Source organism: Bombina bombina, chromosome 5, assembly GCF_027579735.1.
Source record: "Bombina bombina isolate aBomBom1 chromosome 5, aBomBom1.pri, whole genome shotgun sequence".
NCBI classification, from domain to species: Eukaryota; Metazoa; Chordata; class Amphibia; order Anura; family Bombinatoridae; genus Bombina; species Bombina bombina.
The window spans coordinates 866,350,282-866,367,848 of record NC_069503.1 but is presented as its reverse complement, the minus strand read 5'-3'; the positions used below and the strand labels follow the sequence as shown (position 1 = coordinate 866,367,848).

Here is a 17,567-nt window from a genome sequence, read left to right as displayed (position 1 = left end):
AACTCTCTATTGTGCAGACTCACAAACTCTCTATTGTGCAGACTCCCAAACTCTCTATTGTGCAGACTCCCAAACTCTAAATTGTGCAGACTCCCATACTCTATATTGTGCAGACTCCCATACTCTATATTGTGCAGACTCCCAAACTCTATATTGTGCAGACTCCCAAACTCTATATTGTGCAGACTCCCAAACTCTATATTGTGCAGACTCCCAAACTCTATATTGTGCAGAATCCCATACTCTGTATTGTGCAGACTCCCATACTCTAAATTGTGCAGACTCCCATACTCTAAATTGTGCAGACTCCCATACTCTATATTGTCCAGACTCCCATACTCCATATTGTCCAGACTCCCATACTCTATATTGTGCAGACTCCCATACTCTATATTGTGCAGACTCCCATACTCTATATTGTGCAGACTCCCATACTTTATATTGTGCAGACTCCCATACTTTATATTGTGCAGACTCCCATACTTTATAGCTATAAGATGGGTAATATATATTTATACATGCAAGGTTCATCTTGTCTTTTTTATTTATATGTGTATTGTTTTTCTCACATACTTTTTGTAACTATTTCATAATTAGAGCACTGAGGAATTCTGAATTGGGGGCTAGAGGGTACAATAGTGAGGTGGTATAGTGAGATACAATACAGAGGTGGTACAGTGAGGTACTATAGTCAATCCCTACTGTAGTAGTGAAAGAGACTCAGTCAGTGCTAATGGGTTAGGGGGCTCAATACTTGCCTTGCCCTGGGCGCTGACAACCCACGCTACGCCACTGCTCCCAGTGACTAGGCGTTCTGTAGCCAGTCACTCCTGATGAGTTTTCAAAGATGATCAGCTGCCCAGTAAACTCCCTTAAAATACCTCCTGACAGTGTTTATTGTAGTATGTTTGTGGTACTTAAATTGATTATTATGAGAGTTTCATGTTAAGAACCATGTTAAAAATTATCCAGGGTACTTGTCCAGTCTTGTTAATATTATCCATTGAGAAATACAGATAGTATAAAGATTAAAGGGACATTTCATCCAAAAATGGAATCCACACGGTTACATAAACTTTTTTAATAGAAGCATTTTTGTAATATACATGTATTAGCAAAAATACTTCTAGTAAAATCTATAGCTGTTTCAAAAGTGTATTTAAAGGGACAGTCAATACCAGAATTGTTGTTGTTTAAAAAGATAGATAATGCTTTTATTACCCATTCCCCAGTTTTGCATAACCAACAATGTTATATTAATATACGTTTTACCTCTGTGATTAACTTGTATCTAAGCATCTTCTGACAGCCCCCCGATCACATGACATTTTATTTATTATCTACTAGTTGGTAAGCCTGCCCAGAGGGCAGTCTATGTGTTGTAAATACAAAAAAAATAAAAAAATAGAACTACAGAAAAAATAAACACCTTATCAAAAATAAAAAAATTAAATCTAATCCCTATGAAAATAAAAAAGCCCCCCACAATAAAAACACCCCCTAATCTAATGCTAAACTACCAATAGCCCTTAAAACACTTTTGCAGTTACAAACAATTCTAAGTCCCCCCTAACAGTAAAAACCACCCCCCACCAAACCCCCCAAAATAAATAAACCTAACACTAAAAAACCTAAACTAGCCATTGCCCTGAAAAGGGCATTTGTATGGGCACCCAAAAATTAAAAATTAAACCGAAGTTTAAATTAAGCTAAAATTACAGAAAATAAAAAAATCTAATATTACAGAAAATAAAAAACAAAATTATCAAATTTAAAAAAAATTAAACCTAATCCCTATGAAAATAAAAAAGCCCCCCAAAATAAAAACACCCCCTAATCTAATGCTAAACTACAAATAGCCCTTAAAAGGGCTTTTTGTAGGGCATTGCCCAAGGTTAAACAGCTCTTTTACATTAAAAATAAACAAAGTCCCTCCTAACAGTAAAACCCACCACCCACCCAACCCCCCAAAATAAAAAAACTAACACTAAAAAACCTAAACTTTCCATTGCCCTTAAAAGGGCATTTGTATGGGCATTGCACTGTAAAGGGCATTCAGCACTTTTGCTGCCCATCCCTAATCTAAATTTTTTATTTTTTTTTAAACGAAGTCTAACCCCCAGGTTGGTACTCACGGTTTCTGAAGTCCGGCAGAGAAGGTCCTCTTCTAGGCGTTGAAGTCTTCTTCCAAGCGGCCGACATCTTCCAAGCAGGGACCTCTTCTTTCTTCATCCAGGACAGTGGAACTGAAGACCGACGACCTTGGGAAATGAAGACCTGCGACCGTGGAGCCATGGAACGTGGAGGATCCTCTTCTTCCAATCGCCACCGTACACTGAATAGTGAATTCAAGGTACGGGATTAAAGATGTCGTCCCTTGAATTCCTTTTGGCTGATTTGATTCTTCAAATTCAAATCAGCCAACAGGATGAGAGCTACTGAAGTCCTATTGGCTGTTTAAATTATCTAATAGGATTTCAGTAGCTCTCATCCTGTTGGCTAATTTGAATTTGAAGAATCAAATCAGCCAATAGGAATTCAAGGGACGCCATCTTTAGTCGCGTACCTTGAATTCACTATTCAGTGTACGGCGGAGACCGTATGAAGAGGATCCTCCATGCTCCATGGCTCCGCAGTCACCAGTCTTCAGTTCCAGGGTCGCCGGTCTTCAGCTCCGCGGTCATCGGTCTTCAGCCCCGCCCTCCACTTCCCGCCGACTTGAAGAAAGAAGAAGAAAGAAGAGGTCGCCGCTTGGAAGACTTCACCGCCTGGAACAGAACCTTCTCCATCGGACTTCAGGAACTGTGAGTACCAACCTGGGGGTTAGACTTAGGTTTTTTTTTAAAAAAAATTTGGGGGTTTGTTTAATTTAGATTAGGGATGGGCAATTCTTAAAAGCGCTAAATGCCCTTTTAAGGGCAGCAAAAGAGCTAAATGCCCTTTTAAGGGCAATGCCCATACAAATGCCCTTTTCTGGGCAATGGGTAGTTTAGGTTTTTTAGTGTTAGGTTTATTTATTTTGGGGGGTTTGGTGGGTGGTGGGTTTTACTGTTAGGGGGTACTTAGAATTTTTTTGTAACTGTAAAAGAGCTGTTTAACTTAGGGTAATGCCCTGCAAAAATCCCTTTTAAGGGCTATTGGTAGTTTAGCATTAGATTAGGGGGTGTTTTTATTTTGGGGGGGACTTTTTTATTTTCATAGGGATTAAGTTTATTTTTTTATTTTTGATAATTTGTTTATTTTCTGTTATGTTGGACTTTTTTATTTTTTGTAATTTCAGTTTAATTTAAACTTAGTTGTTTTTTTTATTTTTAAAGTAATGTTAGGTTTTTTATTTTAATTGTAATTTTGTATTTTTCATTTAGGTAATTGGGTTTAATTTAGGGGGTGTTAGGTTAGGGAGCTTTGTAATTGAATTAGTTATTTGCGTTGTGGGTTTTGGCGGTTTAAGGGGTTAATAGGGTAATTAGGTTTATTGCGATGTGGGGGTTTTGTGGTTTAGGGGTTAATAGGGTAATTAGGTAGGGCGGTTGACGGTTAAGGGATTAATATGTTAGGTTATTTGCGGATTAGGGGTTAATTACTTTATTATTTTGCGATGTGTGGGTTTGCGATTTAGGTGTTAATACTTTGTGTGGGAGTTTTTTTTTGTTATACTTCGTGCGGGACGTGTTTTTTTTTTGTAATGTTCCGTTTGCCTTCCCTGCATCCCAGTGGATTCTGAAAATGCCAGGGTGGCAAAAGAATCGGATTCTTTCAACACCCTGCCATTTTTGGAATCCAACTGGTTGCAGCTTCACTGCATCCAGGTGAATTATTTTGGCTGCAAGCGCAGCCAACATTCTGTTGGCTGCCTCGTGCTGCCAACATTCCATATGGATGCGTGCACAACTGCTGACGGAGACGGACATTTTATAATTATAGTATAGATTGACTTTCATTTTAGCCAATTAGTGCAGTGTCTGCCACAAGCCATGCTCTCCCATGTGAAAAGCAAATAAAAAAGCATGTGATAAGAGGCGGCCTTCAAGGGCTTAGAAATTAGCATATGAGCCTTCCTAGGTTTAGCTTTCGACTAAGAATACCAAGAGAACAAAGCAAAATTGGTGCTAAAAAGTAAATTGGAAAGTTGTTTAAGATTACATGCCCTATTTGAAACATGAAAGGTTTATTTGGACTTGACTGTCCCTTTAAGCATGCACTGTGCACCATCATTTTAAACACAGCATTTGCTTAGAAGCCTAAGATGCTTGTACCTTCTGGTAATGACTCAATCTGTTAATTCCTGACATAATACAAGCCCCACTGGTGCTATGAGCAGCTGAAGTATTTAAAATCATGGTGCACTGACAAAATCTAGCTATGCGTCACATGCACGTGCAGATAAATTGTTAATGCTAAAACTGATAACTTTTACTTGAAGCATTTTTGCTATTACATGTATATAGCTGATATGTTTCTATTCAAAGATGTAATTCATCTATGTGCATTTAAATTTTGTCTGAAATGTCCCTTTAAGGAATTTGACTCATAAAATAATCTTAATTAACAAATCAACACATTTATAAAAACAATAAATACAAACATTAACTTATTTTAGAAGTCAATATATCTACTTAATTTATAAGAGCAATAAAAGTCATAATTGTTATTTAAATGTGAAAAGGAAGTAAAACTACAGGACATAATAAAAGGTTAACTACATATTAGGTTAGTATGTAATAAAGCAATAAGCCCTAGTTCAATTTATTACCAGTAACTGCAAAACGTAGTGTGCTTGTTGGGATACTGGTTTAGTTTACTGTATGAACCTCACACAATCTCAGAATGAGTGTAAATGAAAACATATAAAAGAAAGGTCTTTAGGGCATTTCTTGTTATCACTTTTTGAAAGGAACAATAACAGGAATATTAAGGAATTATGTTTTTTAGGAATAACGAAAGGGGTTCTTCAATTAAAAGGAAGTAAAAATTGTGGGTTTTGCAGTTCTGTTGAAGAGTATAGTGGAGACTTCCCCAAGCCTAACCTTATATCATCCCTGACTTCAGCAGAGATAGGTAGAAACCAATCGGCAAGTGCCACCCAGTGTCCTGAACCAAAAATGGGCCGGCTCCTAACCTTACATTCCTGCTTTTCAAATAAAGATACCAAGAACGAAGAAAAAATTATAATAGGAGTAAATTAGAAAGTTGCTTAATATTGTTCTATCTGAATCACAAAAGTTTAATTTTGATTAGACTGTCTCTTTAAATGGATAACATTACCTTTGAGACTAATCTTGCAGGACAGGTAATGTACAGACTTAGAACATTGTTTGAAACCTTGTCATTAATTGGACAGTCTACTTGATTTTTTTATTGTTTAAAAAGATAGTGAATGCCTTTACTACCCATTCCCCAACTTTGAATAACCAACATTGTTATATTAATAATATACTTTATAACCGCTAAACCTCTAAATATCTGCCTTTTTCTAAGCCCCTGCAGGCCGCCTCTTATTTCATTAGCTTTTCACAGTCAGGCAGTGCTAGTTCACGTGTGCCATATAGATAATACTGAGCTCACTACCATAGATTTTTGCATGAGCTAGCACTAATTGACTAAAATACAAATTTGTAAAAAGTACAGAAATAAGAGGGCAGTCTGCAGAGGCTTAAATACCAGGTAATCATAGAGGTGAAAAGTATATGAATGTAACAGTGTTGGTTATGAAAAACAGGGGGATTGGTATTAATGGGATTATCTATCTTTTTAAACAATAAAAATTGACAAGTAGACTGTCCCTTTAAGGAAAGTCTCCATATACAAAACTAACCATAAATACCATCGAGCTGTTTTAAGGGAGCTTCTTAAAATATTATCTTGAAAGGTGCATGGAGATCTAAACACATGCATTGGATAGACTGCTGAAATAAATATCACTTAGATAGACAAGACTGAGCAGTCATTGTGAATGGCAGCAGTAGCACGAGACATACACTCCAATTTGCATTGTGTTTCTATTTGGTCACATACTGCTATCTCAGTGCATACTAAGAGAGATTATAGTATTTATTGATATCTTTATAGTTGTTGTGAAAAATTACAAATTAAGGAAAAGCAATCCCAAAGCGAGAATAATACTGCAGAGTTTATTCACGAATATCCGGAGATATCCTGCTCTTTTTAAGAAAACAGAAACATCTGACAATCACATGACAATGCAGGATTTTTATACCTCAACAACAGTACTCTACACCTCATTTCCTAGGCAGATGAAGTAAGTTACAGAAGAGAAGCTATTACCACAGACTCTGTAAGCAACAGAACTTTCTGATATCAGATATCACATGGCCACAACTACCCAGCTACTACCCTTTTCCATCACCCCATTCACCCAGGGCAGGATCTCTGTGTCTGGGAGAAAATGCTTTCTCTTGACAATTCCTGTATAATTTAAGACCAGAATATTAAAGGGATATGAAGCCCAAAATGTTTTATTTCAGGATTCAGATAGAACATGCAGTTTTAAGTAATTTTTTATGTACTCCTATTATCAAATTTTCTTCATTCTCTTGGTATCTTTATTTGAAAAAGCAGAAATGGAGTCAGCCCATTTTTGGTTAGCACCCTGGATAGCGCTTGTTGATTGGTGGCTTCCAAGCGAATGAAGAAAAATTGATAATATGAGTAAATTATAAAGTTGCTTAAAATTGCATGCTCTACCTAAATCATGAAAGAAAAATTGGATTTCATATCCCTTTAACTATATCATGATCCAGAGCAAATTAAGAAAAGAGAAGTAGAGATATGTGCACAAATGTTTAAGACAAAATAAATACATTAAACACTTCCCTCCCTACCACTGCGCTAACTGACTAAAAACTGCTGGGGCTCAGATAAGTTGTAATTAATTTCCTTGAGTCCCCCAGCACATCTGATAAATACAAATTACTTATAAAAAATCTTTCATATAAACTGATCAGAATGAGCTGCTTGGCAGAAAAACTTAATTAAAGATCAAACCGAAACCAACATTTCAATTGTAACCATAAATATTGGTATGTATCACACACTTGCTTATACACTTGATACTGTAACCGTATGTGTATCTATTTGTTACATAAATTCATGTTACCTTAATGACTCAAGGAGTATGGTAGAATAGTATCCACGTTAAACGCTCTGTCTCATGTAGTCCGGCTTCCTCCTCTCTCTGTTCTTGAGTGCGGTGCTGCTGTCTTAGTTACTGGACGCTAAAGAGCGCCCGGCCCAATCGATACTGCAAACAGAAAAAACACACAGAGCGCAACCGCAACTCAAGGTAAAAGTTTTAATGTTGAATATGGCGCTATCAAACTGATTGCACTTACAAGATGTCTGTAAAAATGTTGCCTTTGATATATAATTTCACCGGCTGCACCAAAGTCTTTGTCACCACTTCTGACGTTACTTCAACTACTTTCTCCTGTATCCCAGCATGTGTGTGAAGGATAGTGGCGCTGATGCAAATCACTCTCGGCGGCAGTCTATTTTAACAGCAATTAGTGCATGTGAAGATAAAAAGTCTGTAATGCTGTCCTTTGTCCTCCGTCTACGCGTTTCATCCGATTGATACGGACTTTCTCAAGTCCAGGGTCTTGAGAAAGTCCGTATCAATCGGATGAAACGCGTAGACGGAGGACAAAGGACAGCATTACAGACTTTTTATCTTCACATGCACTAATTGCTGTTAAAATAGACTGCCGCCGAGAGTGATTTGCATCAGCGCCACTGTCCTTCACACACATGCTGGGATACAGGAGAAAGGAGTTGAAGTAACGTCAGAAGTGGTGACAAAGACTTTGGTGCAGCCGGTGAAATTATATATCAAAGGCAACATTTTTACAGACATCTTGTAAGTGCAATCAGTTTGATAGCGCCATATTCAACATTAAAACTTTTACCTTGATTTGCGGTTGCGCTCTGTGTGTTTTTTCTGTTTGCAAAATAAATACATTACATTTACTAATTGATATATAGTTTGCTTTCTTCTAAATGTATAACGTTTTCAGGTAGCATCGGTCTTTACAAATGCATTCCAGTTGTAATTAATTGCTGCTTTATGGTACCGCCTCTAATTAGAAATAATTGACATGAATACCCCAACAAATATACAATAAATCTATCATAAATCTATCATGTTTGTAACAAATTGCATTCAAGAAAGGCTGAAGTTAATGGCAAAAGTGCCTAATTAATTTGGCCAGTTAGGCAGACCCAAGAGAACAGAATTCCAAGAAGGCCATATTGCTTTTTGATTAATCTAGATGTCATATACATATTACAGCTTTTTTAGATTTGTTCTTCTTATTAGTCTTTCACACTTCTGCTGGAAGTTTATGCAACATCCTTTCATTAAAGAAGTATACCATAGACTTTTTTTTTTTTTTTTTAAATCTGTTTAACTCAAGTCTGCAAGGTCTGTAGACAGATGGATAAGGGGTAATCAGATTGAATGATCCTGACTGAAACATAGGGTAGCAATTTGTTTAGTTTATATAAAAATGCCTCTGGTTAAGATATGTATTAGAATGGGTAAAAATTTATCAAGGGGTCTTTATTTGAATCAATAAAGTAAGAGCACAATGGGCAAAGAGCATAGATTAAATACAATATAATCTTTTTTGTTAGTTTCAATTAAACTTGGGCTCCAATTAACTGTGTATTATAATGTCTTAGCTTTTAGAATTAATAATGGAATAATAGTGGAAAAGTCAAGTTTGCAACTTTGAAGTATAAAGTGTGTGTGGAAATAAAAAGGATAGAATAAAAATGAAAGCAGCATATACAATCATTATTTGACTGAGATTTTTTGTTATTGGACTATTTAATAGTACTACAGGAGATACAATCCATTCCCTTATTTACTTTCTTTACTGCTAGAATCCTGATGTTTGATATTTTTTATTTAAACATGTTAAAAATAACATTTTACAAACATATTTATATATTTTTGTCTTTTTAATTTTGTTACTTCCATTAAGTGTTGTTTTCTACAGTTTGCCCCAATAGTGCAAAAATTGTTAAAGAATTCCTTATATTCTAACATAACACATAATAATGATTTAATTAATCAAAATATTAATAAATATTTACTACTCAAATTTATAGATTATATTCCATATTTTTTATGATCTTACAAATATTCAAAATATAACTAAACTCATAAATGTGTACATTAAAGCAAAAACTCACCTCATCAATTTTAATATCCCCTTCAAAAAGATCTAAACCCAAATCTGGAGAAAAAAAAAAGAGAAAGTTGAAGTTAAATACATTTTACATGGAAAGAAAGAAAGAAAGAAAGAAAGAAATTAAAATATACAAACTTTGATTGATATCAAAAATGTCCAAGTCTTTTCCTCCATCCACATCAATTTCTGAAACATGAAAAAAGGATATTAATGGTTTAAATGAAACAATGACCATAAAGGATATACAGTACATCAAGTTTTAGTTTATTTATATAGCTCTTCAGGAAACACCAAACACCCTTTTTATAAATATGTTGTGTTTATTAATAATATATGTGAAGGTAAGTTTTAATAATGTATGTAATTATATTTAATATAGATACATCACTACCATTTCCATACAAAGAGCAGTTAAAAATATTAGTACTTGCTTCTAAAAATACAGAAAATTAAGTTTTTCGAAGTCTTGTATTGCACCACTGCATTGTGCCTTTTTTAATTGCAGGCTTTTGTTTCAAAAGTTGTTTTTTTCTATGTAAGCATGCACTCAGGGGCATGTTTTAGCTCATTGCTTACTGGATGTTATTCTTTTGCAATGTTCTTGGAAGTAGATTTGCTGTTGCAGTTATTTTTTATTTTAAATCTTTTTATTGAGGATTTAAACAGAACAATAAATGAAAAGTATACATTTGTACATGGAATATGCTCACAATGAGTATACAGACAGTATTCAGAGTATAAACATGTTTGTACATTTTAAAGCAATTATCCTCTTTTTCTCCTCTTTTCCCAGGTAATAATTGTTCGGACCACTCTTGAGTTCTAAGTAAGATAAATAAATGAGGTATGGGAATAATAGAACGACACTATAGCTATATTTTACAGTTATCATGAAATATACTGAATTAAGGCCAAAGCCATTTTTTGGTATCAGTGTAAAACAATAGTAAGTAGCACTCTGCACAGGTACATTTTATTTAAAATGATGGTTCTTTTGGGTATTAGAAAACAAGAATGATATCCATTAGGTTCAGATTATATTAGTAATTATATTTGTAACTAGGTTATCTAGCTGATGGCAAAAATAAAAACGTGTTCCTCACAGAGGATCTTCTGGTCAGTTAGAATGTATAGTGTCAAAACTACCAGTTATCGCCGTGTGCCGTTTCCACGGCTTCGGCCGCCAGCCACTGCAAAAGGGTCAGGTATATGCTGAACAATTGTATTTGGGTAGCTTCAGTGCTAATATACAGAATTCCTAGCATTATCATGCTTAATTATTGGCATAAACTATGTGAATAACATAACCCATTGTGGGAGTGAGAACAATTCAGCAACTTCAGAGAGGTAAATACAACAATATACCTAGAGTATAGAACAAAATGTGTGCTTGATATTATACATTTGAAATAACTTGAACATTTCAGAACATTAACATAACAGGTCACTAGGGATAGTCTCAATTATATAATCATAACTCTTATGGCACGGCATCTAAACTTACATTCTTGCATTTTAAATAAAGATACCAAGAGATTGAAGAAAATTTGATAATAGGAGTAAATTAGAAAGTTGCTTAAAATGTCATGCTCAATGTGAATCATGAAAGAAAAATTTTGGGTACAGTGTCCCTTTAAACTGGGACACGGAACCCAAATTTTTTCTTTTGTGATTCAGATAGAGCATGACATTTTAAGCAACTTTCTAATTTACTCCTATTATCAAATTTTCTTCATTCTCTTGGTATCTTTATTTGAAATGCAAGAATATAAGTTTAGATGCCGGCCCATTTTTGGTGAACAACCTGGGTTGTTCTTGCTGATTGGTAGATAAATTCATCCACCAATAAAAAGTGCTGTCAAGAGTTCTGAACCAAAAAATGCTTAGATGCCTTCTTTTTCAAATAAAGATAGCAAGAGAACGAAGGAAATTTGATAATAGTAGTAAATTATAAAGTTGCTTAAAATTGCATGCTCTTTCTGAATCACGAAAGAAAAAAAAAAATTGGGTTCAGTGTCCCTTTAAGTTAAAGCTGTTTATTTTGAAGCTTGCATAAATGTTTTGTAGATGATCCATCTGGGAGTGTTTTTGTAACAATGTATAGGTTTGCTTATTTTTTAATAAGGTGCAGATTTCAGACTCCTAACCATGCCCCACAGTATCAGATGTATACACTCGTTTACAGAGTGTTTGCTCTTCGTGTTTCCCCAGACCTTTTCAGTGGGTGTCCCAGCCTAACCTCATCAACATTGCTAAACTGGGAGCTTCTAAGAAAGTTTTTAAAAGGTTACTGGATTTTTAGATCAGTATCTGTGCATATTCTTTTTTATAGTAGCGCCTGTAACATGCCATTGAAAATTGGTGTATACTGTCCCTTTAAAACATACAATGAAAAAAATGTCTAAATAGTTTTGAAATTTGGTATGGAAATGTGTATATATATATATATATATATATATATATATATATATATATATATATAAATATATAATATATTTAGACCACATTTCTCTTTAAATGGCTTAAAAGCTTACCTAGGTTTACTCTGCAACAAAGGATAACAAGAGTACAAAGCAAAAGTGATACTAAAGAAAAATAGAAGGTGGTTCAAAATTGCATGCTGAATCATGAACGTTTAAATTTTGACTTTACTGTCCCTTTAAAAGGGATCAGAACCTTACTTTGTTATGTATTTTTCTACCTGCAACAGTCATCTTTTTTTATTGGCTGCCTTATGGACTTATTTAAATAAGCAGCAAGCGGTTCTGCCTGCACATGTGACAGGATGAGAGCTGTTACACCGCTCTGTGAGTCTGCTACTGAGGGAAAGAGCAAGAGGTTGGCATAAAAATATAATTAAAAAAATAAGAGGATGTTTGCAGGTAAAAATAAATATAAATGAACCAATGATTTTGATCCTTTTTAAGATGTTAATCCTTTTTAAGGGGCAGTTTAATTTATTGTCCTTTTTTGAATGCATCACTCACAACTTCCCTAATAATCGTCTAGATTACGAGTTTTGTGTTATAGTGAAAAAGCAGCGTTATCAGGTTATAACGCTGCTTTTTCACTACCGCTGGTATTACGAGTCTTGCAGATTTAGGGGCACCGCACACTTTTTTGGCCTTAATCATACTTACACAACTTACACAAATTGCGTAAAGTCTTTTTTCAATGGGATTGTAATAGCGCCGGTGTTACAAGCTTGTCCTGGAAGGCCAAAAGTGAGCAGTACACCCTATCCCATCAAGATTCGTAATGCATTCTAAAGTCAGTAGTTATGAGTTTTACACTACAAAGCTGTAGCATAAAATTCATAACTAAACTGTCACAAAGTACGCTAACACCCATAAACTACCTATTAACTCCTAAACCGAGGCCCTCCCGCATCGCAAACACTAATACAAAATTATTAACCCCTAATCTGCCGCTCCCGACATCGCCGCCACTATAATAAATATATGAACCCCTAAACCGCCGCACATTCCCGCATCGCAAACACTAGTTAAATATTATTAACTCCTAATCTGCTGTCCCTAACATTGCCGCCACCTATCTACATTTATTAATCCCTAATCTGCTGCCCCCAACGTTGCCGCCACTATACTAAAGTTATTAACCCCTACACCTAACCCTAAAGTTATTAACCCCTAACCCTAACACCCCCTAACTTAAATATAATTAAAATAAATCTAAATAAAACCTACAATTAATAACGAAATAATTCCTATTTAAAACTAAATACTAACCTGTAAAATAAACCCTAAGCTAGCTACAATATAACTAATAGTTACATTGTATCTATCTTAGGGTTTATTTTTATTTTACAGGCAAGTTTGTATTTATTTTAACTAGGTAGAATAGTTACTAAATAGTTATTAACTATTTAATAACTACCTAGCTAAAATAAATACAAATTTACCTGTAAAATAAAACCTAACCTGCCTTACAATAAAACCTAACCTAACCCTACAATTAAATAAATTCCCTAAATTAAATACAATTAACTAAATTCAATACAATTAGCTAAATTACAAAAACAAACAAACACTAAATTACAGAAAATAAAAAACAAATTACAAGATCTTTAAACTAATTACACCTAATCTAATAGCCCTATCAAAATAAAAAAAGCCCACCTAAAATAAAAAAAAACACTAGACTAAACTACCAATAGCTCTTAAAAGGGCCTTTTGCGGGACATTGCCTCAAAGAAATCAGCTCTTTTACCTGTCAAAAAAAATAAAAAAAACAGCCACCCCAGCAGTAACACCCACCACCCACACAACCAACCCCCCAAAGAAAAGCCTAACTAAAAAAACCTAAGCTCCACATTGCCCTGAAAAGGGCATTTGGATGGGCTTTGCCCTTAAAAGGGCATTTAGCTCTATTGCAGCCCAAACCCCTAATCTAAAAATAAAACCCACCCAATACACCCTTAAAAAATCCTAACACTAACCCCCGAAGATCCATTTACACTTTTGAAGAGCCGACATCCATCCTCAATGAAGCCAGGTAAAGTCTTCATCCAAGCGGCAAGAAGTCCTCAACGAAGCCGGCAGAAGTGATCCTCCAGACGGGCAGAAGTCTTCACCCAGACGGCATCTTCTATCTTCATCCTTCTGACGCAGAGCGGCTCCATCTTCAAGACATCTGGCGCGGAGCATCAGTGATCCAATCAGCCAATAGGATTGAGCTTGCATTCTATTGGCTGATTGGAACAGCCAATATGATTGAAGTTCAATCCTATTGGCTGATTGCATCAGCCAATAGGATTTTTTCAACCTTAATTCCGATTGGCTGATAGAATTCTATCAGCCAATCGGAATCTAAGGGACGCCATCTTGGATGACATCATTTAAAGGAACCTTCATTGTAGAAGAAGCCGTCGATTGAAGAGGATGCTCTGCGCCGGATGTCTTGAAGATGGAGCCGCTCCGCATCAGAAGGATGAAGATAGAAGATGCCGTCTGGGTGAAGACTTCTGCCCGTCTGGAGGACCACTTCTGCCGGCTTCGTTGAGGACTTCTTGCCGCTTGGATGAAGACTTCTCCTGGCTTCGTTGAGGATGAATGTCGGCTCTTCAAAACTGCAAGTGGATCTTCAGGGGTTAGTGTTAGGATTTTTTAAGGGTGTATTGGGTGGGTTTTATTTTTAGATTAGGGGTTTGGGCTGCAATAGAGCTAAATGCCCTTTTAAGGGCAATGCCCATCCAAATGCTCTTTTCAGGGCAATGGGAAGCTTAGTTTTTTTAAGTTAGGCTTTTATTTGGGGGGGTTGGTTGTGTGGGTGGTGGGTTTTACTGTTGGAGTGGTTGTTTGTATTTTTTGACAGGTAAAAGAGCTGATTTCTTTGGGGCAATGCCCTGCAAAAGGCCCTTTTAAGGCCTATTGGTAGTTTAGGTTAGTGGTTTTTTTATTTTGGGTGAGCTTTTTTTATTTTGATAGGGCTATTAGATTAGGTGTAATTAGTTTAAAGATCTTGTAATTTGTTTTTTATTTTCTGTAATTTAGTGTTTTTTATTTTTTTATTTAGCTAATTGTATTGAATTTAGTTAATTGTATTTAATTTAGGGAATTTATTTAATTGTAGGGTTAGGTTAGGTTTTATTATAAGGCAGGTTAGGTTTTATTTTACAGGTAAATTTGTATTTATTTTAGCTAGGTAGTTAGTAAATAGTTAATAACTATTTAGTAAGTATTCTACCTAGTTAAAATAAATACAAACTTGCCTGTAAAATAAAAATAAACCCTAAGATAGATACAATGTAACTATTAATTATATTGTAGCTAGCTTAGGGTTTATTTTACAGGTAAGTATTTAGTTTTAAATAGGAATTATTTAGTTATTAATAGTTTTATTTATATTTATTTGAATTATATTTAAATTAGGGGGGTTAGGGTTAGACTTAGGGTTAGGGGTTAATAACTTTAGTATAGTGGCGGCGACGTTGGGGGCGGCAGAATAGGGGTTACTAAATGTAGGTAGGTGGCGGCGATGTTAGGGGCGGCAGATTAGGGGTTAATAATATTTAACTAGTGTTTGCGATGCAGGAGTGCAGCGATTTAGCGGTTAATATGTTTATTATAGTGGCGGCGATGTCCGGAAGCGGCAGATTAGGGGTTAATAAGTATAATGTAGGGTGTTAGGTGTAAAAATAAATTTTGTTTCCCCATAGGAATCAATGGGGCTGCGTTACTGAGCTTTACGCTGCTTTATTGCAGGTGTTAGACTTTTTTTCAGCCGGCTCTCCCCATTGATGTCTATGGGGAAATCCTGCACAAGCACGTACAACCAGCTCACCGCTGACTTAAGCAGCGCTGGTATTGGAGTGTGGTATGGAGCACAATTTTGCTCTACGCTCACTTCTTGACTAATAACGCTGGGTTTAGGAAAACCTGTAATACTAGCGCTGTAGGTAAGTGAGCGGTGAGAATAACGTGCAAGTTAGCAACGCACCCCTCTTACCGCAAAAAACTCGTAATCTGGCCGAATGTATCCAAAACATCATACATGTCATGAGCTTTGGTATAGCACTTGAAATTATCTACACAACAATAAAAAACAACACAGATTACATGACAGTCAGTGACAGTACTGCTCATATCATATCATTAATCTTTAATGATATCACACATCAGACAATGATACATCGAACTAGACTTTTTTTACATTGAAATGCAATTTGAGAGTATTGCAGAGAAGCTCTAGGGAAATGTACAATTCATGCTTTATCCAAACCATTAAAGTCAAACTTAGTACTATTGAAGAACAATTTTTATCAACTTTCCAAAATGTTCACGTCTTGAGCCATCTGGCAGCAGTATTTGCAACAATGTTTAAAACAATGTTATACATAGTTAAAAACACTGCTGCCATAGAATCATAAAGACACATGCACGCTCCTAAACTGCAAATCATCCTACCTAGTTTTACTCTTAAACAAAGGATACCAAAAGAACAAAGCAAATTTGATAATAGAAATCAATTGGAATGTTGTTTAAATATTGCATGCTCTGTCAGAATCATGAAGATTTAATTTTGAATCTACTGTCCCTTTAAAGTGTTTTTTGTTTTTTAAAATCTTAAAGGGACTGTATACTATAAAATTGTTTTTCCCTTAATGTTTCCAGTTACTTTTTTTACCAGCTGCAGAGTATAAAATGTATGAGATTTGCTTTTTTAAGACTTATTTGTGTATATGAATTAGCTGATTTTGTGTTTTTAAGCCACAACCTAATAAAATGGGTTGAGCTTGTAGCTTGTAATCAGAGCTCATTACTTTATCACATTGTGTACATATACATGCTTCTTTATCTTATATCTGTCCATAAAACAATCACCAATACTTGGAGAGAACAATGAAAAATTAACATTTTATTACCTTATCTCTTCTATAACCCACTGGGAGTGTAATTTCTTCTACTGGCTGTGTTAACACAGCTTGGCCTTGAGGCCAAAAACTTCAGGATGGGTGGGGATACCACAGGCCAAATAATCTATTTCAAATGCCATTAGAAGGGTAATGGAAATACTTAAAGTGGATCATTTGGAACAAATGAAAGGGGAGAACATTTTTTAGTAAACTGCCCCTTTAGTTTTTAATTCAAATTTAAAAACTTTTAATGTAAGTTTAATATTTGTTTAAAACTTTAAAATCGATAATAGCAACAAGTTTACAATTTATGATTTCAGCAATGATCTCATTATAGTCATATGACATAATCTGTGTTGTCAGTGGTGAAAGAACTGTTGTCATTTATTATTATGTCATTGTTGTTGCCAATGATGTCATAAAAAAAAGTTTGGAAGAGAGAGTTTGGAATGTTACCAATTTTACAAAAATGTTTTTGCTATAAGCTTCTGGCTTTTATGTTTATAGATGTATATAATAAAGATATAAACCCTTGGGCACAACATATTTTAAGGTAAAGTGTTGTAACCTTAGGGGGTAAAGTATTTAAATTGAAGTGTTGTAACTAGGAGGTTTGGAGTATTTCATAATTGAACCATCTATATTAAGCTAAGGTACACAACACCATGTAATATGTCAGCAATATTTTAGGCTTAGAAAAATGTTGCCATGAGTACTGGGCAATGATATTAACACTTCTAAAAAACATTAATTCACAAATGTTATAAAAGAAATAACTGCAGGTAACATAGAAATACTGCAAACATAACTTGAACAATGTCAAATCTAATAGATGATCAAGTCTGACTTGAATTTGTTTTGAAGAAGAATCTTTAATACCATTCCCAGGGCTTCATAGGTGCCTTCAAATGGATTGAAAATATTTAGGGCTAGTTTACAAGTGAAGAAATAAATTATTATGCATCCGCAAACGGGCA

General features: G+C 35.1%; 1 protein-coding gene across 1 annotated transcript in view; it reads right to left on the bottom strand.

The window, feature by feature from the left end:
- MEP1B (meprin A subunit beta) overlaps positions 1–17,567 on the bottom strand; it is a 129,861-nt gene that overhangs the window by 86,408 nt on the left and 25,886 nt on the right. Inside the window, exons 3-4 of the mRNA XM_053713136.1 lie at positions 9,351–9,401; positions 9,217–9,260 (exon numbers count right to left, since the gene is read on the bottom strand). Coding sequence (XP_053569111.1) covers positions 9,217–9,260; positions 9,351–9,401 — 95 coding nt within the window. The remainder of the gene's footprint in view (positions 1–9,216; positions 9,261–9,350; positions 9,402–17,567) is intronic.